Here is a 23708-nt window from a genome sequence, read left to right as displayed (position 1 = left end):
TAAAGAACTTGCATTATCTCCTCTTTTGGAAAATGTCAACACTGATTTGCCCAACAGGGTGTTAAAATGTCATTTTATCATTTTTCCTTTTAGGCTTTCCTTACTCACTGACATTCAATAGAACAGGAAACACAGCCAGTACAATTGCAATAACTAATGCACTGGAAAACTTTTGGAGCCAAGTACAGCAAATTGCTTATGAATTTACTACTGTTTGGTATCTAGGCGTTCCACCAGTTTGGAAGCAGGTAGGAAAGCCTATTGAATTAGGAGATAGCATTCCATTAGCAACTGCTAGGAAACAGTCTGGGGCAAGCAACCTGCATAAATAGCACTTTGATATCACATTTACAAAACTAAGTTCATAAAACTAACTTCTAGATGCAAAAAGCCAGCTCATATGCTCATACATAATTTATGAAAAAAACCAGCGCTGGCCCCAAGGAAACATTGCTTTTACAGTGATGATCTAAAAAATTAAACAGTTGTTTTTAAAGAAAAGGTACATAAATAGCACTGAGCAGTTTCTACACAACATATATTTTTCATGCTATGAGCTCCTTTATAACAATAAATGGAAAGAATAGCTTAAGAGTTATTATACCTAAGATGCTTAAATGTAATAAAATACATTAATAAATCATTAGATCAGAGTAAAAGTCATAGTGTTAAAAAAAATTAAATGCAAAGAAATTTAGATATTATTTATGCTTACTCTGTGAGCAGCTTAAGGGTTTCTCTATTTCTGTAAAGCCACCATCTTGCAATCTTTTATCTCAATATTTATACATTCACAACGTGAGAAATTGGATAACTTTCTAAGCATATTTTTAGTAAGCTACTAATTCGCAGATTTTGTACACCTCTCAGAATTCTGGGCCAGTCAAATTTTTATTCTCAGAAATAATCTGGTTTAAACAGTAAGTAATATCTAAGTAAGTAAAGTTGCATGCCATAATTTTTGCCACCTTCCTCTACCCTGATCTTCAAATATTTTATACTCAACTTCGTAATCACAACCATTGGTTTACTTGATGTATCAGTTAAATCCAACCCAACCTATCACAGCTCAAAGCAAAATCTCAAAAAAAGTTTGTAAACTGAGCCTGTCTAAGCAAATTCTCACACAGTTACTTATTTCCAGGTACTGGGGAGAATAGCAGGAATGGAAGGCATTCGGGCCAGCAGGTAACTTCACAAACACAGAGCATCTACAAAACGTTGTATAATGCAAATAACTAAATGTCAACCTCATCAAATTTGTTCAAAATGTTTTCTGTTGGCCTCAGGAAAAAATTATTTCTCAGGCAATAGCAGATTTATTAAACACCAGCTCTAGCAGAAGCCTTAAGGCAAAGCATCTATACATACAAGCCCACACTTTTCTTCACTAGTTGAGTCTGTAGCCTCGGTCTTGAAACACCAAGGCATCGAACTGTTGATATTTTTTCTCAACACAGGATATCTTCAGCTTAAACATTAACATAATAATACAAGTGAAATCAATTCAGCACCTGCAACAGCAAAACTAGAAAAACACTCTATGTTGCATTGAAGCTTTCTGTAACTTGTCTAACACTAGTGGAAAATATCCCCTTATCGAGCAGAACATTCAATTCCTCTGTAGGTCATCTTTGCAATTAACCAGTTATCTCAGCCAAATTCCCTGCTGGTGACAGGAGCACTTTGACTCCAGCCTGGAATACTACACATACTATCTCAGACTAACCACGAGCAAAACTTCAATTTCTGCAGTGTCAAATTAGTTTCACAGTGCGTTCACCATTTCGGAAATCTCAGCAGAGGACTCAAAGATTAATTAGACCCAGAATGACTAATGTGGGATAAAGTCCCTGAAGAAGCAGTGGAGCGGCTGTGGAAAGATTTGCAGGACTTCAGGTTGTTTTCTGACTTAAATCACCAGGGCCGTCAACATGGAATTAATTATGTACTACTCTGCATATGACTTAAATCATCAGCAGCTGTATTTGGAGCAAGTCAGCAGAAGTACTGCACATGCTTTACTTCAAGTCCTTCCTCCTTAAACAAACAGCAACCAAAAATATTAATGCTTTGTAACCAGTAAACTTTTATGCATCAAAATCCATTTCTTTGTGTTCAGTAAAACTACGATCTCAAGTATTTTCAAAGAGCAAAGATACACTTTAATTACATTTTCTTGTGAAAAATTACTGTAACTTTCTAATGGCAACATTGGAGCTAATAACATCAAGGTTGTGGGTTCAATTCCCGTATGGACCATTAAGAGTTGGACTCGATGATCCTTGTGGGTTCCTTCCAAATCATGTGATTCTGTGAAAGTGACATTTTTATCCGGCTGCTGTCCCACACTTCCCCCCCCCCCCCCCCCCCCCCCCCCCCTTTTCTTCTCCTTGCAGCAGAGCTCAGGTTACACTCAAAGGACAAATATTTTCAAACTGTTTAATGGTTACTGATGAACTATTAACAACTCCACTCACAAGAAGTCCAATCAGTGGCTGGTTCTCCCTTCGCGGCACAAATTAAACTCCTCATGAGTTTGCAGTTCAGTAAAACCTGACTACTTGATTTACAGTTTGCTATTCTCTCTAGGAAACAACAGCAAACATCTCACAGCAGAAGAATCAACAACAGGAAAACGTAAATAAAATATACCATATATATACGGCAGGACATCTCCTGGTTTTGCCACGCTGGATAAAAGCATCTTCTGATCCCTTCGGCACCAATCACATGGCCCTCGCCCCCCTCTCCCCCTCCCCCCAATGAAAGCGATGCTCCCAACTAATGACATCTCCTGCTGCTCTTAATAACTGCAGTCGCTGGCTGAGTAGGTGTTACAAAGGCTGGGCTTAACCACGGTAGCTCAGCAACAAGGTTGGGTGTTCACCTCGGTGCGCTGGTTTGTCCCTTCACTGCCGGGGTAAGGTGATCCCGAGACATCGTCCTCGGCTCAGGCATCTCAGTCACTGCCTAAAACTTGAAAGGCAGCATTTATACCCTCTTCTCATGGTCTCAGAGTATCGGTTAATTTCATGGACACGCATCCATGAGGACAAGGTGCTCCAAACCTGCCTGCCTGATGTCAAAGCCACCTTTAGTACTTGAGCAGCCAGTACAGACCAGCACTGGAGAAGCAACACAGGCTCACAGCAACTGGAGAAGAGCTTGTGCTGGGTGAGCACCAGCTGAATGGCTCACTTCTTTAAGGTTTTTAATCACAGCAAAGTAGTTCTTTTTCTTCCAAAACCTGAAAAAAAAAACCCCAAGACCAAAATACCCACCTAATAAATTTACTAATTAAAATACTTTTATCAGAAAAGAATCTTTCTCCTCTTTGTTTATTTCTTTCTTCGTGAAGAAATGGATGTCCCCATACAAGATGAACTTTGAAAAAAAATAGATGAATAAGCATTACCTTCATGGGACTTACTATCTCTTGCGTCTTTGCAGCTGTACTTTTTGTTCAGATTTCTTCAAATGATCATGTTACTATTTTTAATTAACAATAACTAACAGTAGCTATTGCCTTTTGCCACTGATCGGCAAAAACTTCCCAGTTGTTGTCAACTCATCAAGAGGGTTACTATTCATATGCATACCAGCTTCCTTAGAAATACACCATTTACACACACACACAGAAGGTATGGATCCCTATTCAGGATTTACAGCTACCCAGTTGCTAGGATGTCACCTACGCATGTTTGCAGACCACAGGAGCATGGAAGCAGCAGATGAGCCTGCCCATTTTTTTAATGAAGTAAATCCCCTTCTCCCAAACCACAGGTTTCAAACAATTAATCCATGAGAAAGCTCCTACAGTGAGCTTTAAAGGAAAAAGACTTCATCTCAATATCATGCAAACGGTGTCTATAGTTAACACCATTAAGGTTTGCTGGAGAATTGGAGGGTTAAAACCCCTTATCTTTACAAAGGCAGTGTTAGAAGTACACATTATTTGTATCACCCTGATCTTCTTACGGCTTTAAGTACTGACCTACAAATGGAGCTGCTCTTCTCAAACTCCAAGCATCAATCCTTCAAATAACTTTTCCAAACTCTCCAGTCAATTTTCTCTTTCATCTAAAGATGCCACTGGCAGCAAAACACTAGTTCTGCTTCTTTCTCTGGCTTATCCTCAGTTTTTGACAACATTGCCCTACACACTTGTGAATATAAAGCCTGGCAGGCTGGAAGACTGGGGAGAATTTCTACCTCCAGAGACAGAGCTTATCAATTCTTCTATTTACTCAATATCTCACAAACATAGGAAGGTAAGCATTTGAGATTAAGTATTTTGTTCATTTATTCTCTGGAGAAAGAAAAAAGCATTTCCCAAAAATCTTCATAACAAAGAACTGATTTCAATACCTATCCTAACTGTACATTCATTACAGTGCTACGTAGAAGGATCTTAATATACTGTGCTCAGGTTTATTGACCCTATTACATAAAAAGACAAAGACTCAAAGCATTCATACCTGTCAGTTTGCTTGTGGAAGTCTCTGTGTCATCTGCCTGAAAGTTTTTATCTTCTAACTGCAAATTTGATTTAACCAATTTTTTAATTCTTTCTGATACAGAAGATATCCAAACTGCTAGTTCAGCATTAAGGTTTACAGATTAAATGCCTCTCCCTATTACACTGCCAAACATTTCAGTTTTATTTGGTGTTCCACCTGCAGGTTTCTCACGAGCACTCTGATTAAGACCACCAGAGAATCCCAGGCCTTTGAGCTCTTTGCAGAGGCAGTTCAGCAGGAAAGCAGGACTTAAGACAAAATTCATTGTTACGCTGTGAGTTAAGAATGCTAAACTTTCAGGCAACTAAACCAGCCTGCAGCACCAGCCCCAGAAACATTCTGGCAGCACACTGCAGGCCAAACAATTTACTCTGCAAGCAGCACAGATTGCTGCCAGCTGCTCCCTTCCTCCCTCCTTTCCAACAGTGCCAGGGCATGGAGCACTGCACCAAGACTGAAATGCTCTCCTGCCATTGCCCCGAAGTGGCTGGGCTGCCAGCAGGACTCGATGCAGGCAGTCTGTGCTGCTCACACGGGCGGAACGACTCAACATCCCCTGTCTCACATTCAGTCTCACCGTGCATTTCAGTCTGGCACCCCAGGAAGCACTGGCTCACCCTGCACTGCGGCTGGGCTCCCCCACACCACACAGAAAGCACCTCTGCTTTGGGACACGGGGCTCAGGACTGATTTTGTCCAGTTTCAGGCCCCTAAAGGTCTTTCAGTAGTTTAAGCAAACACTCAAAAGCACGTCAATACTTTCAGACAAAAGATCACATGAGAAAAAAAGTTTTAATCCAAAACTTTATAGCCTTAACACACACACAAAGTGGCATGTTCAAATGTTTACGTAATTACTACTTTTGTCAGCTGAGCTTTATTTTGAAACTTTAGAGGTCAGCCTTGAACATTCATAGTACTCATTTTATTTGATGACTAATTTTCCAACATTTTTAGCATTATTAATTTTCTTGTTAATCAGCATCCATGCCACAAACAGCATTATGTATTTCATATTTACATCCATAAATATTCAGCAAGTGGCCATAGATATTCTACAAGTTTTTAATAAACCACAGTGGATTACTGAATAAAATCAACTATCACAATACATCTCTGATCTTGTAGTCAGCTCAACACAAATCATCTCTCTCCAAACAAAAAGTCATTGGCACTCCTTAGTGATTTTCACATTCCAGATAGATTTCTTAATTTTATTTAAAATAATCACTACAAATACAGTCCTTTTTAATCGTATTTTATACTCCAGAAGTCTAAACATCTTAGTTCAATCCCACTATTCCACACAGCTCTTGGACTGGTTTATACAGGACCTTGTTTTGATGATACTTCATTATAATAAGGACAAAACCATCTCATTTTGCAATCTCCATATCAAATTTCATGCATGTGTAAGTAAGGAATATTCCAAGATAAAAAACTACTCAGAGAGCATCCATTCTCATAATTTGTGTCTTTTATCTTACACCACCAGGAAGCTTTTACCTAAAACTTAGGTTGCACATACAGAAACTGGAATACAATTAACACTCCATTATCCATGAGAAGATTATGTAAATTGTGGGTTAGGCAGGGTCAGGTTTTTTTACTGAAACACCACTGGCTTCCAAAAAGTACAGTTCTGCTTCCATAAAACCCTATACTTACTATCTGTCTCTCTTGTAAGGCTGACCTTGTTTCCCCATAGAAAGCAATCAAAAAATTTTAAAAAAGGTGCATATTCCAAGAGCACTTATTTACATTATTTATGTTACCATTTCTCCCCCCATTTACATTATCCTTTTCCTCTCCCAATTAGTACTGTGGATAGCACAGAACTGATGAAAGCAAATACTTAATTTTAAAATATTTTGATTTTTAAATCCTCTGGAGCTCTCTATTACTCAAAATAGCACTTCATTTCAAATTCTTGACAAACATTTTTATTCCCAATTATTGCGTAAGTTGTTGGTGACCCCAGATAAAAACAGCTTTCAAGTTCCCCCCCACCAACCTGTCTTTCCTCACAAACCATGAGCACCAGGAGAGCCAGTATTCCAGCTGTTGAGGGATTCCCTTTACAGACCAGATTGGTATGACTGAGCTGATGGAATCTTCAGGTAATAAACCAGGGCTGTTCATGGCTTTTGAGCTTTGGGAATTCCAGAGGTGCAGTGGGGGAAGATGTAGTTTAGTTTTGCATGGGAACAGGACGAAAAGTGAGATAAGAGATGTCAGCAAAACAGAGTTCTTGTCCTCTCACCACTCATACTATTCAGCAAACATTCCACCCATGGATCTTAAACAATTGGAAGAAAAAGCATAACCTGACTTTTGTTCAAGCTGAACTCAACAGAAAAGCAGAATGTATAATGAACATCAGCAGCAGCATTTACAGACATCTATTTTATAAAAACTTCTTAACGAGAAACAAAGTAACAAGCTTCTTAGTGTTTCACAAAGCACATAAGCCTGTAAGAACAGCTGAATCCATTTGAAGAAACATAAAGCTTCAAAAGAGTAGTAACAGATGAGGAAAACTACCAGATCAAAACACAACTTTAAATCTGAGATGAAGCTGTGGGAAAAAACCTGACACCTTTCGATCTGCCCCAGAAGAACACAGATAACTCACACTAAGGTCATGCCTGCCATTTTGAACATACCAAGGCGTCAGTAAATAATATACATGACACTAACATTCTTCAGTCACTGACATAGCTACAAAAGCAGTAGATTCTTGCAAAGAATCCAGTGTATGTACTGTGTATGACTGCAGCTTTGATAAAAAGTTCAAGTCAGGCATTTTTCTAATTAAATACAACAGAAGACATAAAAAAGCAAAAAAAGTAAGTGGCTTGACAGACACCAAAGATAAGATCAGTGGACAAAAAGCAGAGTTACTGCTCAAATCCTGGCTCTGTGTTCAATAAATTAAATTTCAGCTGCATCATTTACCACCTGTCCCTTCTGTCTCACTGTCAATATTCGTAAAGTATCAGTCTTTGCTGCTTAATGACTCTGAAATGGGTTTGGCTTACATGCTAACGCCCCTTGTCATTGCTCCTTGTTGTTTTTGCCTTTCCTTTTCTATTAAAAATTAAGCAGAAATTCAGCAATCTCAGGCTCAATTATATCAATGATTGTAAATCCATAATACTCTTCTCAGTAGCAAATTCACTGTAAGAATACAGCTCAACAGTATTTTGAGCAAACTTAAGCCTGGTATCACCTCTAAATGCTTCTTCACCACATTTGGGGAGGCACATGGGGAACCAGATTGGAGAATCACTCCAGCTGGAAACTACATAACAAAATTATACCGATTATTTTCAGCCCCAGCATTTTCTTGACTTAGCTTACTGCCTGGCTGCTAAAAAACTGTTTCTTCTGCCAAGGGGTATGAGAAAACAAGGACAAACGCAATAACGAAAGCAACATCTTTTCTTCCTGTGGCAGCAACAACTTATGCCACTGTAAAGTATTTGTGTAGCCATTGATTTAAAAAGGTATGGCATTCAATCCTGTCAAGACAACCCTTTCTCTGGCTGTGAACTAACCTGTTTGCTAAACGACTCATTCTTAAGAAAAGTTCTGTTATTTATTTTTTTCAATAAAACAATTTCACAGCGCTTAGGTAGACAACATGACTGTGCACAAGTAAACTGGCAGACCAGAGGGCACCTCTTTGAGAGAAAGAGTTCATTTTAAAGCATATTTACTGCCAACGAAGTAACAGCACCAGTCTTGGAAAAGATCTTAGCTCAAAGAGCACAAAGATTCTCAAAGAAAGTTTTTGTAAAAGAAAAAAGTATATACACACATATTTTTAATTTAAGCTTTACATTTTAGAAAGTGATGTTGTTTTGCCAGGATTTTGTACTCCCCACATCATCCCCTGTCTCCCCTACCCTTTTTTTCTTTCCTTTTTAAGAGTCTACCCCAAAATATGAATGATGCAAGTGGAGAAACAAGAATAAATAGGGAGTTTAGGGAGTTTGAAATGAAACATTTAATTTACTTTTAATTTATTATATTTTAATCACTGAAGAAACTGGTACATGTCAACCATTGATGATGCGCTGTAATTACAGCATCGTCAATATGTCAAATTAGCATGTTGGACAAATATGTCAATTTAGCACGATTGGTTACTGTTACTCACAACTCAGATGTCCACAGTCAAGAGTCTATACTGGCTTTTAAAGAAATAAATCTGGAGTGAAAGGAGTTTCTTGTAGAAGTAAATAGTTACTACTGCCCCCTGGGCTGAGATTTATAGTCCAGGTGGCAGGTTGTGACACCTCTTCAGGTTCAATTTATGCTCCTCAAAGCCTTAGAAATGTTGTTAGAGCCGCCAGGAATTTGCCTACAGAGCCAACTCCAGCTCCAAAGATTACTGCTCTGGTTATGTAGAGACACCAATTTTTTTGGTGTCTTTTTTTTCTTTTTAAAGTGTTAACTCTTGCTATAAAGTGTTTGTGGGCATTCCTGGCCTCAAATCAAACATCCTAGGCACCAAGCAGCACTGGATATATTCATTACATTGCTTCAGAGATTTACAAATTAATTTTACTGCCCTCTATAAACGCCTATCTATACAGCCATTTTGCAAATAAAGATGCCAAAGGGTTTCTCTACCTCTAGATTATTTGGGGTTCTGGATATCACAAGTTATTTCTGCTCACTACATCAACAACATTACTTAATCAACAAGTTGACTTCCTCACACTACCTAAACACTCCACGACTAAAGAAGAAAGGGAAGAAAGGGCTGTGTGGAGCAGCCAGTCTTGAAATGGCTTTTCTTTCTAGTCAGCAGTTCCAACACCAGCACATGTGACTGCAGCCAAAATCCTCTGGAACTAGTCAGGTCTCGCAGATCCACACCTTCCTAACTTCCTAATGCTCAGCTCTGCGAGCTTAAAACAAGTCACTAGCAACTATAACACACGGTAATGGAAAAACAGAGCACATCACTTCTGGTGCTACTGTTCATCCTGTTGGCCAAAACCAGGTATCTAATTAGGCAAGCAGAACAGGCACGTGCATATTAAGGAAGCTTTAGAAATGTAAAACAGTGGCTAACACCTCACTCCCAATAAAGCACCATGCTATGAGACAATCCCTACTATATAATCTGCCCTGAGGAGGGGAAGGAAGTAGATTTTTCCTCTTCCTCTCCCATCTCAAGTTAGCGTTAAAAATTGCATCCATCTCTGACACAAAACCAAACACAGTCCACACAGAAATTCCTGCTAGTACTTCTGCTCATCCCTCCTCTTCAACAGGTTACACCAAAAGATTCACCTTCTTTGTCAAGATACATAGCTCACCAAAAAGAAAAGCCAATTCATTCAACAGGTTACCCTCTCTGAGTTAAGCCTTGGCACAATTACATTAAAAAACATTAGAAAGTGTTCAGTGTGTAAGGCATGATGACATCTAGCAAAACACTCTCAAGATGCAGTGAATGACAAAGTTAACTATTCTTTTAGAATCTTTTTATGAGCAGTAACTTAGTGAACACCAAGTCATAGGAGTCGGCTGCCAAGAGCAAAGAGCTATACCTTTAGCTAACTTGCAAACAGCAATCCACATCAGAGTAACAGAAGCCAAGTGTATTTCAAAAACACACTTGGATCACTCGTACCGGTAAGTCCACGCTGACATCTGTTCCGTCCAGCAGCGCTACTCGGCAGGTAATGATGGATTTGGCGTCCCCAGCTGCAGGGATGTGGGTGGCAGCCCTCTGGGCCTCTCTCAGCCTTTCCTTCTCCGCATGCTTACGCATGGACCGGCGTCCCAGCGTGCGGCGAAAAAAGCTCAGCATCTTTGCTACAGAATCCAAGAGAGAAAAGGAACAAGTTAAGTTTTTTACAAAAAAAAATCCCAACAAAACAAATAAATGAACAAACCCCCATATACCCAACAACAACAACAACAAAAAAAAAAAAAAAAAAAAGAGAGAGCCTGGAATAAAGTTCTTAGGAAATCCCAGACTTTGACAAAGAAGTGTCAAAGAGTCAAACAGATTTTCACTTTGATTTAAACACCCACAGTCTTTGGCTGTGAAAGTCTTTGGAAAAAACCCAGCTCAGACCTTGAGCGGTGGTTGGGTGACTTTTTGGGACTACATGAAAGTACGTTTAAGGAGAAAAAACAGCGATCGTGCAGATCGCCTACTACTCTCTGCAATCTCTCATTAATACAAACGCCATCGCGAGCTTCTCCGAGACGGTGATCTTCCACAACTGGGAATCAACTAAGCACTACATACCACCGGCTCCTTCCCTGGCTCACACCCTCCACCTCTCCCATCGAAAACAAGTGATAAGCGACCCTTCCCGCCCCAGAGCCGCGCTCACAGCTTTCCCTGCAGGAATGGCTCTGCCAGACCGGCGAGAGACCCTCGGGCACGGCGCTTCCCGGCAAACACCCGGAGCTGTGCGGGGAGTCAGCCCCGAGCCCGAGGGTCCACCCCAGCCGAGACCTGGCCCCGCCCGGCGCCGTCCCCGCCGCGGCGCCCCTGCCCTTACATAACGCCCCGGCCCCGCTCCGGCCCCGCCCGGGGGCCGCGGCGGCCTCACCTGCCGGGCTCACCTGCGGGGCGGCGGGAGCGTCCCCGCGGCAGCTCCTCCAGGCCCCGGGGGCGGGCGAGGGGCGGCGAGGGAGCCCCGGGAGGGGCCGGGCCGCCGGACATGGCGGAACGACGTGGGAGGCCCTTAAACGGGCAGCGACACGCCTGCCATTTCCTCCGCCCGCGCTCACTTACCTGGCGGCTCCGGCTGCCGGGCTCTCCTGCTCGGCGGCGGCGCGGAGACGGAGGCGGAGGGCGGCGGGAAGGGAGAGCGGCAGCCGGACGGGAGAAGGAACGCTTTGCTTCCCGCCGCGCCGGGAGCCCATCGCCCCTTTAACGGGGCGGAGCCCGGTGGAGAAGGGGCGCCCCCCGGCCCGTGCCAGGTGGTTTCGCCCGGCGGAGGGGCCGCCGCAGGGGGTGGGGGGGCGCGGCGCGGACCACGTGCTGCCCGGGGGGGGGGGGGCCGCCGCGCGGCGGGGAGTGGGGGCGATGGGGTGGCCCCGGGGGATGGGGCACCCCTGGGGATGGAGCCTTCAGAACGTGTTTCAGATTATTTCCTAGAAGTTCTGGAGTTTTTCCTAATGCGGCGTGGAGGTTTCCCCTCAGCGGTTCGGCCAGGACTGTGACCAGTCCTCGGCTGCCCAGCGGGAACTGGAACCTTCAGGCAAACGCGCGGTTAAACCATTAAATTTATAAGAAAATCCTGTATTTAAACACTGCCTGTAGCAGTGTATTAAATAAAGCAGAGCCGTCTACAAACGAACACTGTTAGTATTTATACACTGAACTAAGGCTGCGACTACAAAATGCAGTTTGTATTTTAAAGTCCTTCAAAGCCAGACGCGCAGCCTGTGCCGGGGCTCCGCGCTTCCATCTCTTTTCTTACGTGTTATTCCAGCCCCGGGGCACAAGCCCCGCTCCTTGGCAGCAATTAGAGGGCGGCACTTCACTGTGTTATTTTTTATTACATAAATATTTGTGTCCAAGCCAGTACTCGAGGAAAACCTCAAAAAAACTTCAGGAAAGGCAATATAAATTCTCAGTGCGTAGTGCCAGCTGAGTGACAAAGCTCTGAGTAAAGGAGCTCCAGACCCCTTTAAAATCCCAGGATAACTGGGAATCCAGCCTAATAGTCTGGGAAAGCAGATACTTGGGCTAAAGATAACACAGCATTTTCTATGCTCAGGTCTGAATCGCGGGCTGAGACACCCGGTCAGTCCCTGGCAGGTAGAGGAAGTGGCATAATGAAACCCATCTTAACAGCTCAGCTCCAGTGCCTCAATATATATCGAGTTACCGTGATGTCATTTATTGAAACGGGGGGGGAGTATTAAAAAGCTGCCAGGTAATTGCCCACTATTTGTTGACGAAGCAACAAGCTGATTTTACTGAATGTCTGTGTTGACAACAGAGCACTCTCCTGCCGCTGGGAGGAGCAGGGCGAGCTTTGAGGAAAGGTGAGATTCATGTTATTTATTCAAAAAGGTGAATCACAAAACGGGGGGGAATTTAGATACTTTTTATCAGAGGAGCAGGGACTATGCTGGCTCTCAGTCGGCTGTCATGAAATACCTGTGGGAGCTTGCAATAAAGTTCCCAAAGAAACCATACAAAATCTTAACTGTATTAACGTGGAAAAATAATTTATCTTGAGTATTTGCAGATATCTGATGATTCTCAGTGCAGATCAACTAATCAATCGTTTGTATATCAAAGATGCTTAGTTTGTAGTGGAGATGTCAGGTAAATAGGAGTCTCCTTGCTATTAAGTCTGCACCAATTCACATTCTCCTGTAAGACCAAGAATTCTGGGGAATTCCCTGATTCTTGGACATTGTTCCTAAATTTTCTAACCATCTTCAACTATTCCTCAAATTGAGTTTCTTTCCACTCTGTCATTCACAAGCTCCCATGCTGGTACCAAGATTATTTCCTTCCTGTAGCTTCAGTGACACAAAAACTTAGCTGCTCATTTTTGCAATTTCTGCTTCACACCACCCTCTTGCTACTCTTCCTGTAATTACAGTCTACTCTTTCCTCACTTTTTGCTACTCAGATACAGTCCAAGTATGTACTCATTCAACTGTGTTATCTGTCACTTGTCTTATACCCAATCTTTCTATTCCAGTTTTAAACAAATCTCCTCCTACAGGAATGCCTCTTCTTATGTCTGTTGTTCTCCTTAAAGTGCTTTCCCGCTAGTTTATCTTTTTGTACTTCAAATCCAAACACCTTGTCCTCTCTTTAAAGTCCTGTATTAATCAGTGGAATTAAGAACATATCGGGGTCTCAGACTCTCATCCCTCCTGAGATTTTTGTCTTGCCTTCTAAGTCTTTTCATCATCTTTACCCACTTTTGTTTTGAACATCCCCTCACTTTTTGGCAGCAACCATTTCATCACGAGCTTCCATCTGGAATTTTTGTTCTTTACATCAGTGTTTATCATACCCTCATCTTTTTGATCAGATTATAATCTCTACTGAACATTATCTCCAATACACTCCCTGTATACAAGACAATTTAGAAGTTACTATTCCATTATAGCAAAGCTTGCAGTATTTAGATATTTTCAGGCAAAAACTTGGGCTGATGCTTTAACCAAGCAATTTAATTCCTGATAATTTAGCATCCTCTTCTAGTGCACAATCCATAGGGGTATATTTATGTCATACAATGTCAAGAAGGAAAATACAAGGTGAACATTATCTGGCATTGGACACATGTAAATGTGGCACAGCAAAACCATGTGTACAGTAGCAAGAAAATCGCAAAAAAAAATTTAAACTTTAAATTACTAAAGCACATCTTTATTTTGCAATTAAACAATTAAGATCCACAAGTAAACTATATATATATTTTCAAGTCTGTACCTAGACAACTATTTGTCAACTGAAATTAAATATATCCACAAAATATGCATAACAGCATTTTTTCACATAATAGAATGAAATTTTACTTAAGACTAAAACAAGACTTGTTAAATGTTAATTAGCATATTTATCCTGGGAACTGCTGGTTTTCGGTAGAAGTTAGTGTATACTTTTAATGGCAAGAAATTTCATTTTATCAAAATGAGGACAAATACATAAGGCCCTTTAAAGCATACAGTAGCTGCAGTGACAAAAGCTGATTTATTTTCACATTGTCCAGTGTTGACCAATTTCAAGTTTCCATCGTCTCCCATCAACCGCTGCTTAGCCAAGATGGAGCATTTAGGTTGTTGGTTTGTTTTTTTTTTCCCTCCCCCTCATGTGCTTTTAAACAAATTTATAGGCAGAAGTCTACTTATGGGAAGAGCCTTTGCACCCCCCCAATATTAATAAAGATACACAAGAGTTAGAACAACAAAAGAGCTATTTAACTCTGAGACGATTTACTCCACACTTGCAGTCCATCATTCAGCAGTATGAAACTGAGATGAAATTTGACAACTGAAAGCCACAGCTGGAAATGCAAATTAATTACCAGAAGTAGCTGGCAAAAATATTGCCACCATCTGTTAATCTTGTTAATAATGATCTAAATAATACTCTTCCCTTTGTATTTACACATAGTATAGCACCTGTTACATAAAAAAAAACCCCAAACCTTACACAAACAGCCCTGCCAAACTGACTGGTTAAAATGGGATCACTGGTAAATGAAGCAAACCAAATGGAAAACAAATCTGGATACACTGGATAAGATAAAACCTTCACTCTCTTACCTTAATTTTCCTGTAAGATTATTCTGGGTTGTTACTGTGGTGCCACAACGTACTGAGATAATTGCACTGGATCATTTAAAGTCTAGTCCTTGTGGATATATTCTAGTTAAAGAACAAAACAGCTTAACGTAAACTGTTTAACCCTTTCACTCAGGTCTCGGGCCCCTGGCCTAGGTGCAAAAGGGTGACAACTTCCTTAAACTTTGTTGTGCATTATCTTTAGTTATCAAAATTCAAATAAGTTAAGTAAAAAAAAAAAAAAAAGAATACTGATTTCCAGGTAATTTATCCAATGTTAAAAAAAAATGCTTAGCAGAAACATTTACAGTAAACATAGCTCATTTGCAGCTAGCTCAGAGAGATCACAGAGATAAATTTACAAGTACCCTGTAAGTTTCTATTTGCACCTTTTTTTTTTCCTTTTTTTTTTTGTGTTTTTTTCCCCCCCCAAATGCAGGCTTCATATTCATTTTAAGACAGGAAAATTGAGATGATAGAATTATCTTATTAATAGCTATTTTCTGAAAATCCCTCAGAAACACATGAACAATCAACAAGAAATGGTTAGAACAACAGAAAGCATTCATACCAGGGTGTAATCCAAGTCATCTCTGTACAGAAACCCATTAAGCATCTCTCCAAACCCAATTTATTTTGTCCAAACGTTCAGTCAGTAGTAAGCATGAGATAAAGTGCTACTATTTAAACATCAAAACATTTTGAAAAAAATTATCCTTTAAAACATGTAAGCTTGCTAAATACAAAATACCACAACCAACAAGCTGCCAGCCAGTCCGTGACCCATAGTTCATGCTACAGCAGACTAGAGTCAGCTATTTTAGTGGTTTTTTAAAATAAGGCTACTAATCAAAATGTCTGAATTTTTAAACTTGAATATTTCACTATATTTTTAAAGTAAGTCATTTATCTCTCCTTTAATACCATTGAGATCTCAATGAGCAAAACACACCAAAGCCAATAGCCAGAACTTACAGCCTGTGTACCAGATCAAAACTTGTAGCTGGAGAAGCCCTATGAAAAGATAGACACTTGTGGGAGTAACAAGCACAGAGGTAAAACCCAGTGATAAGGAACTGGCCTTCCTTGCAGACTTCTAAACAAACAAGTGAGTTTCAATGTCTAAGTGCAGTGGGATAACAGAGACCAGACAGAACAGTTAAACTGAAACAAACCAACCATTTCCTCCTTCTAACAGCTTCCCAATCACCACTAATTGTAAATCCCTGCACATTCATGCAAGATCCACCGTTAATCAATATTTTTTTACCAGATCTTAATACTGGATCCTAGCACTAGAAGTAGCAATGGGAAAGAACTTCTTCAGTCTCAAGACAAAAGATGGGTACTAAAATGGGCAAATACACCCAACCCAGCTAACTGGGGACCTGAGATGTAAGTGACAAAAAGACTGCAACCAGCATTAGAGGACACCATTGCTGTCCTTGGTGGAAGTCCAAGTATGTGAAATTTTCATGTGGACCATAATCAAATCACTCCCTTTATCCTCAGGCCTGAGGGGCTTGCTGATTGACTGCAAAGTGGCTTTACAGTCAAAACTACAGCATATGTACTGGACAACCTTGCTTTTGCTTGGAAATTGGTGGATCTGTAGAGCTTTTCATGCTCATGCTAATTCCCTGAGCCATCAAACATCGCCCACACACCTGCACAGACACTGCATAAGCATAAAAATATCACATAATTCAGCTCCACAGCATACCTGGAGCTCCAACATCTCTATGCCAGACCTTCCATTCTTCCTGTTTCCCTGGGCAGTGCAACTGCAGCACATCCGCTGCATTTTGGCCCTTCCACGGGTACTAAGAAGCTTTTTGGAAGGTCTCCACGGAAAGTTGCCAGCTACACAAGTTCTATAACAAACTCCTCATGTTCCTTAATGTCCCAACTGCTTTCTCACCCTTTCTTTAATAGATGGTGTGCCACACTGTAATCAGATATTCTAGAAGAAGTGTTATTGCTTCATCTATATGGCGTATAAGCTTTCAAGATTTAACAGAGAAATGTGGAAGAAATGTCAGCTAGCATTAAATCTAGTGAGAAAAAAAATCAGGCATTCTCTTTTTCATAACTGGGAGAGAATAATAAAAATAAAACACATAAAAGCAGTATTTTACTGCTTAAGACCTACAAGTGACTGAAAATACCAAATGCTTCCAAATTCAGGATAAATCAACTTTTTAGTTCTCTGTTATGTGGGATATTTAACGCAGTATTTCTCAAAGTGGACTGGCTGACAATCTGTAGGTGCTTTATTAAACAATACCTGCATCTTATTTCATATTTAGCAAAACCAAAAAAAGCTCTCAAAAACACTCAAAGCCCCCACTAGAGCCCCATGTCTTTCTACTTTCTACTAAAAAAACCCCTTCAGATCCATTTTAAACAAGAGATGGTAATGGTAGTTTTCAATCTGAACCTAAAAGTAAAAACAAAAGTCTTAACATTTTACATTGGCACAAAATTGTAATAATATTGCTCTTATTTACAATGAAATTTACTTTTTTTTTCTTAGCTGGATTTATATCATGGAAGTGTTACAAACATACTCTTTCCCACACCCACCCAACATTTTTCCTAATCAAATGGTATGAAAATAATTATTCATAAAATCCAACAGTCATAACACCAATCACATATAAGTCTATAAGTCATTATGTCTGAAAGATACATTCATGTTTTGTACAGCATGAAACATACAAAAACTTCTTTAAAAAACTCTTAAGGATGATACAGATCTTCATAACCCAAAGTAAAATATTAAGCAGTTTTGCTTTTTTTGGCCGTATAAAAATATTTTAAAGGCCATTTATACCACAACAGGTAGAAAAATTTAAATGACTGACTTATGGTGCAGAAAGGCTTCAGTGCTATCTCTTTCCCAAGCAGTTTTTGGTTACCTTTATCCTGGCTTTGAAGAAGTCAAAAGCCACTTGAGTTGCTGATGGCCAATTAACTAAGAATATGTACTTTGTTCCATTTTTTTCCCCAGTGCAACTAGTTAATAAACTACAAGTCAGTGCAGAGGAAAATTTTGCAGAGACCTATTTTTCTTGCCTGTGTTTGTAATCAAAACAGTAATGACAGATGACCAATACATATCCCACACTTAATTGTGGTATAAATGGGACTTTTGAACTCGAACTGCTTTGGCAATTTTACATAAGAATATTTAAATATGTGACAAAGCAACGCTATATAATGCTGCTATAACCTCAGTTTCTGATTTCCCTCAGAATAACAGGACAAACGATATTTTTGTTTACAACTTAACTATGAAGAAAATTTCTTTCAGTATAATGGATGAATTATTTTACTTTTTGGACATTAAGTGCTGAGTTCAATATAACCTTCTAACTAGCCAGCAACTCAGCTAATAACCTCATCACGTGGAAGTTAAAGAATTATAAAAAAGAATTTTTATTTGTTGCAAATGGCTTACAATAGAACTGAGATTAAAGCTACCATATTACTCTTCCTCAGTTCAGTTCAGATCCAGAGATTCTTGTAAAATTTATTTTTCACTGAGGGATAATATTGACTTAAGCATCAAATCTAGAAATATAAGTAACAGGGCCACAGCCCTCCTAATATTATTTTATTTTCTAAAAATATTTAAAACTCTATCTTCCATTTGGCATTGTGGTTCATGTTCATTACTAAGTCATAAGCCAGGATTTCATGTTGCCTGAATCCCTTTTCATTTAATAGTTCATAGCTGATCTGTTTCAAATGTCCATAGAACACAGTATATTATACAATATAATTCTTCAATAGTTAAAAATTATTTAGCATAGAACTTTCCATTTTAATTCTATGCTATATATATAGCTTACAACAAAATTTAATGGATAAACATTTTCAGGAAACCAGTACAATAAATTAAAACTTTTAAATAGAGGGCACAAAGTTATGCTGTCACAGGGCAGTCAAAGAAGTGACTGTTTTTTTCTTACAGTATATTACACTGGGTACCTTGCTTCTGACTTGGTTTCTCCTACGCTAGAAAAATACTAAAAAATTGGGACATTTATGCATCTTTAGAATGAGCTCAGATACTGTATCAGACAGACATTTCTTACAAATCTTCTACCTACTTAAATAAGAAGCAACCCATACCAACTGGAACAATTTTGCACAAGCATAACAGAAGGCGACTGGGGTCATTACGAAAGTAAAATTAATTTCTGGGATAACTTCATAGTGTTCTCCTCCCTTCTCCCCTCCAAACAAATAAAAGAAAACAAAAGGCAGACCTGTACGAACATGGCTTGAAATCAACTATGAGAACGTAACAAGTTAGTTAGAAGGTAAGGGAATTAAATCACAACTGATTGTAAGTTCAACTTAATTATCAGTGCTATTAAAAAGTTACGTCTAATTGAGTAAAACAGCTATTCTCAATAAAAGGATAAAACAAAGTATCAGCTTCTAATGACCTACCAGCATTTCATAGTAAGATGCTAGTAAGTTACTGGTTGGAAGGAATGAAGGAATGTGCCAGATTTTTCACGTAATTACAACACAGCAGCATACAATGCTCATTCATTAAATTGGCAGAGGTGCTTTGCCTACAGAGAGTAGCACACAGGTACTTGTATAAGGAAAGAGGGAATGGTATTTCCATGACCCCTTGTGGTAACACATTCTAAGCACCAAGGGCCGTTTTTAAAATCTGAACCCATTAAGATAAATATGACAGGACAATACCACCCCCATGGAATCATGAGTGCCTTTCACTGGATGTACGCTGTAAGTCTCAAGGCACTTAAGGGGTTAAGACATAATGCATGCACTAGTTCCCATCACATTAATCTGAAGTCACATGAATCAGAATACACCAGTGTATGACACACAAGCCGTGTCAAAGAAATGCTGCTTATTTTTATGTTGGTTTTTAAAAATGTTTATTGTTATTATTTTGTACAAGATGCTGGTAAGTGGGCATTATGCAGCTACTGCTGGGTTAACAGACGCCAGCTCTCCTCTAACAACCAGCTGGTCTCTAGTAAGGGTGTAGGACAAAGTGGGCTGCATCAGTAGGCAGTGTGTATCTATCTAGTATTGGCAATATTGCTAATGTTGTAAAAAACAAAACTGTGAGAGTCTGTACATAGTAAATAAACCTAGCACTGGAAAAAGACCATGGCTTAGTGTGTTTCTCATTTGTTTTTCATTTTAAGAGACATGGGTGTAAAACAGGGTGAAATAATTCCAAGCCTTGTTTGTAGCAATTCAACCAGAAGCGCAGTATATGGCACTACAATGAAATATCGTAGATTACCCTGAACACAATTAGTTCTTACAGTTTATGGTTTGTTCGGAGCAAATCACGAAAATAAAGTCTTCAAACAGATGAAGGTTAGAAGAGTTTCAGAGACTGATTTTGTTTCAACGTAAAGTGCAACAGTGCTGAAGTTTTCAAAGTCCTTTGTCAATTCTTTGCTGTACTTCACTATCATTTCCTGCAAGCAGTATTATGGCACAAAGAACGTCGCCAGTTCATTATAGAGGACAGGATTCCTCAATCGATATCATAGGTTTTTTGCTCTTTACTTATGCAGTGATGCTTGTAAAGGTTTAATAAATCCTTCTTCATACACCTTCAAAATAGCTTCACATACAAATCTGTACTGACTCTGAAAAGGAAAGTAGATTCAGTAAATTGAAAAGAAATGTAATTGAAAAATGTCATTTGGAAACAGAAAAGGCCTCTAAGATTTCCCCATCTCATTCTCTTCACAGGCCCAGAACTGTGCTTCAAAGTTAGTTTAGAAAACCCAACACAAAAGGAACTTCAGATGAGAGCATTTTGCTTCTCAACAGAAGAACAGGATGAAGGGTACTTTGAAATATATGCCAAAAGTCATACCTACAAACCCAGTATTATTATTGTTACAACATCACCTATTTAGTAATTTTCTGCTCGTTATTTCCTTGATGAAATTCACTGACCTGATGTTTCCATGCCCTTAGATTAAGAAGTCATAGTTTCAAAGCACTTTTTCATACTTACATTAACTCTGGCATGTTACTGGCACCTCCCTCTCAGAATGTGATACAAAAGAAAACTGTTTCATGTTTGAAAAACCCAGAACTCCTGTTTCTTAACATTATATAATGTCTAACTCCTCAATGAATCCAGGTCTAGCACCTGCATACACAGAGGCCACTAAAGGTTTGTTTTAAACAAATCATAGTTAAAAACCCCGACAGTAATCAAATTAGAATATAATGAAAACGAACCGAAATAATTGCAAAGCACCACAACTCCCGTTGCATCCTGCACAATGTGTCTATGCTGGTTAGAACTCCAGCACACCTGCACTGTCAGGGTCGTGGAACGGCCCTCTCTGTGCAGTAGAGTTAGTGATGTCAGATCTTAAAAGGGAACGCTGACATATCTAGCACTAGAATCATTCTTTACTGTCCTGTGGCGTGTATATGAAACAGCTCCGTTTCTGCCCATCTGGGTAAAATCTGTGCTTTCCCCGCGCTCCCGAGGGCGCCTGAGCTGGCCGCGCACAGCGCCCCCCGGCGGACAGCGAGTGAATCCCTCGGGACACACGAACCCAGCACCAGGCTGCCAAAGGAGAAACGGGAACAGCTGATGCTCATGAAACCTTAAAAAACCCAATTCCTTTATTAGACCTTCTCCCTCTCATGCACTAAACACCTGCTTTTCACTGAATCTTGAAAATTTTGGTTTTCTAAAAAAAATAAGGAGACCAGATGATATTTAGCACATAATGTGAAAAAATACAGTTAAAACCCTTACCACTGCAACTCCTACCTTTACTAATAACATTTCTTCCCCTCTACATATGGTAGAGAGACAGCTATTCATCCTGTAGAACTGTCACAAACAGCAAGAGCCATCCTTTGCTATTTTTCATGTATCATCACCTTTCTCATCCTTCCTGTGCTACCTGAATAATACAACTTTTTAGTGAAATATGAATACTGGAACATGAATTCAGCTGCACCGAATGACTGATGACCTAGAAATGGAGACACATACATACTTTTGGTCAGTCTTAGTACTCTCTGAATAACACAAAAGGTTTACTCAGATTTGATCAGAGGAACAGCAGCAGGGACATGAAAATTACTATAGCGAGTAATAACCTTCAGGTAATTGTGATTTGATATTGGATCTAGTGCCTTTTCTCCTTCAAGATACTTTCTCTAAATGCTGTATACTAGGAGTAAAACTATATCAATTACTCATGATTACTCCTTCAAAAAAATAAAAAACTTGGAACTATCCAAAGTCTGGAACAACCGAAAGCCCAAGTTGGTTTTTTTTTTCTTTCTGAAAGACAACACAACTCAACCTTTTCACCCTTTACAGGTACTTTCTAAAAACATAAACCCAAACTGCTCTTACAGGTAAGCAATACCTGACTGATATAATAACAAGTTTCTAAATCTGTTCTAAAACACTTACAAGTCTGAAATGCACATGAATTATCTCACAAAACTCAAACATTACAGGTGCATGAAAAGTTCTGGTATCTTAAGGTACATCAGATGTCATGAAAGCCCCAAAAGAATCCTTGTAGTGAGTTACCTTCTTAGACTAAATGTACTTATGATTGCTTTGATGCATTTTGCATCAGATTTAATAACACTGATTTTTAAAACTATTATTTTTCTGATAATTTCCCTTTAAGTCACTACAGGGCATAGTAAAGGCTTGTTTCCATTACAACTAAGGCAACATAAAATCACTGAATTTCATCACTGAAGTTTTTTCTTGCATGTCTTGATTCTTTCTGTCTTTATGTTTTATACTACTCCCATTCTTAACACCTGGAATCAGGCTCCTGCTTTCTCCTCTGAGTGATTTTTACATCGCTGAAAATTGACCCTTTTTGTCATTATTTGCCAAGTATCCTTCAAACAGCTGCTGCTTTTTTTCCAAGTTTTCCCTGTAGAAATTTAAAGAATTGCTCTTTTCCAATAGCCTTAGGAATTTATTCTTGCCTGGAGCCAAGGCTACAGCTACACTGGGTAAAGGTGATCTCTGCAATATGATCAACAAGTATATTAAAAATCCATCCAACGTGACTAGATCATAGAAAATTATTGTTCTGCAACACAGAACAGCAGGGATGATACTCACAGGTGTTTGGATCATCATGGCTCTTTGATCTCTCATGGTTCTTACAATATCTAGTGGATAAACAGGCTGATTGCACTCAATGAGACACATCGCTGTCTCCATCGTGATCAGAACCCCTGTCCGTCCAATCCCAGCACTGAAACAGCAAAAAAAAAAAACCAAAGTGGAAAATGAAATCAAGTGTCTGGAGTACAGTTCATTCTTGAAGACCTTCCTTCTCATGGATTCTCAGGGCTGATCATGACTCCCATACTGCTGGGGCAGGGGTTAGACTGGTTGTGTCTGCGTCTGGAAGCAGCCTCTGTCCTGCCTGAACAGGGCAGTACAAAACTGCCATTCCTTGGAAGAGGAACTGCCTCACCTAGCCATTCCCCTGAGCAGAACTTAGAGAGATGTTTATTAAGATCACCTTATAAACCACACTAACATCTAAAGGATAACAAAACACGAGCATATGCTGGGCACGTTGTGCCAGTTTGAGCATTACTGAAATGATGTTTTCTGCAATGTTGGGCCAATAAAATAATAATCATGTCCTTCATGTGATCCATACCTTCTTATATCCAAATAAGGAAAAGAACAATTACTAGAAGCCTCTGTAAGATGACAATAAGGATTGTTTTCTTGTTATTAAAAAGTACAATCTAGATCTAGATTGCATAGATTGAAAAGGAATATATAATAGCAATCCCTTTGAAGACAACGAAGTACCATAACATACACATCTCAGA

General features: G+C 39.6%; 2 protein-coding genes across 13 annotated transcripts in view; both read right to left on the bottom strand.

Moving 5' to 3' along the window:
- The window catches only part of EPB41L5 (erythrocyte membrane protein band 4.1 like 5), a 55121-nt gene extending 43665 nt beyond the window's left edge, over positions 1-11456 (bottom strand). For 4 of the 7 annotated variants that reach the window (XM_032113736.1, XM_032113739.1, XM_032113737.1 and 1 more), the window contains exons 1-2: positions 11127-11233; positions 10177-10361 (exon numbers count right to left, since the gene is read on the bottom strand). In XM_032113736.1, coding sequence (XP_031969627.1) covers positions 10177-10361; positions 11127-11226 — 285 coding nt within the window. In that variant the 5' untranslated portion in view covers positions 11227-11233. Of the gene's footprint in view, positions 1-10176; positions 10362-10891; positions 10976-11113; positions 11234-11298 lie in introns of those variants that run through there. The other 3 variants (XM_032113741.1, XM_032113740.1, XM_032113742.1) reach the window with 3 other exon arrangements.
- Positions 11457-13889: 2433 nt separating this feature from the next.
- Positions 13890-23708, bottom strand: part of PTPN4 (protein tyrosine phosphatase non-receptor type 4) — a 111969-nt gene continuing 102150 nt past the window's right edge. For 3 of the 6 annotated variants that reach the window (XR_004241116.1, XR_004241114.1, XR_004241115.1), the window contains 3 exons: positions 22978-23113; positions 21643-21850; positions 20402-20488 (listed from right to left, as the gene is read on the bottom strand). Coding sequence is in view for 2 of the 6 variants with exons in the window: in XM_032113778.1 (XP_031969669.1) it covers positions 20402-20488; positions 22978-23113 (223 nt within the window). In the remaining 4 variants the exon portion in view is untranslated. Of the gene's footprint in view, positions 20489-21642; positions 21851-22977; positions 23114-23708 lie in introns of all 6 variants that reach the window. The other 3 variants (XR_004241117.1, XM_032113778.1, XM_032113780.1) reach the window with 1 other exon arrangement.

Source organism: Corvus moneduloides, chromosome 7, assembly GCF_009650955.1.
Source record: "Corvus moneduloides isolate bCorMon1 chromosome 7, bCorMon1.pri, whole genome shotgun sequence".
NCBI classification, from domain to species: Eukaryota; Metazoa; Chordata; class Aves; order Passeriformes; family Corvidae; genus Corvus; species Corvus moneduloides.
This window is presented reverse-complemented; position numbering and strand designations above follow the sequence as displayed.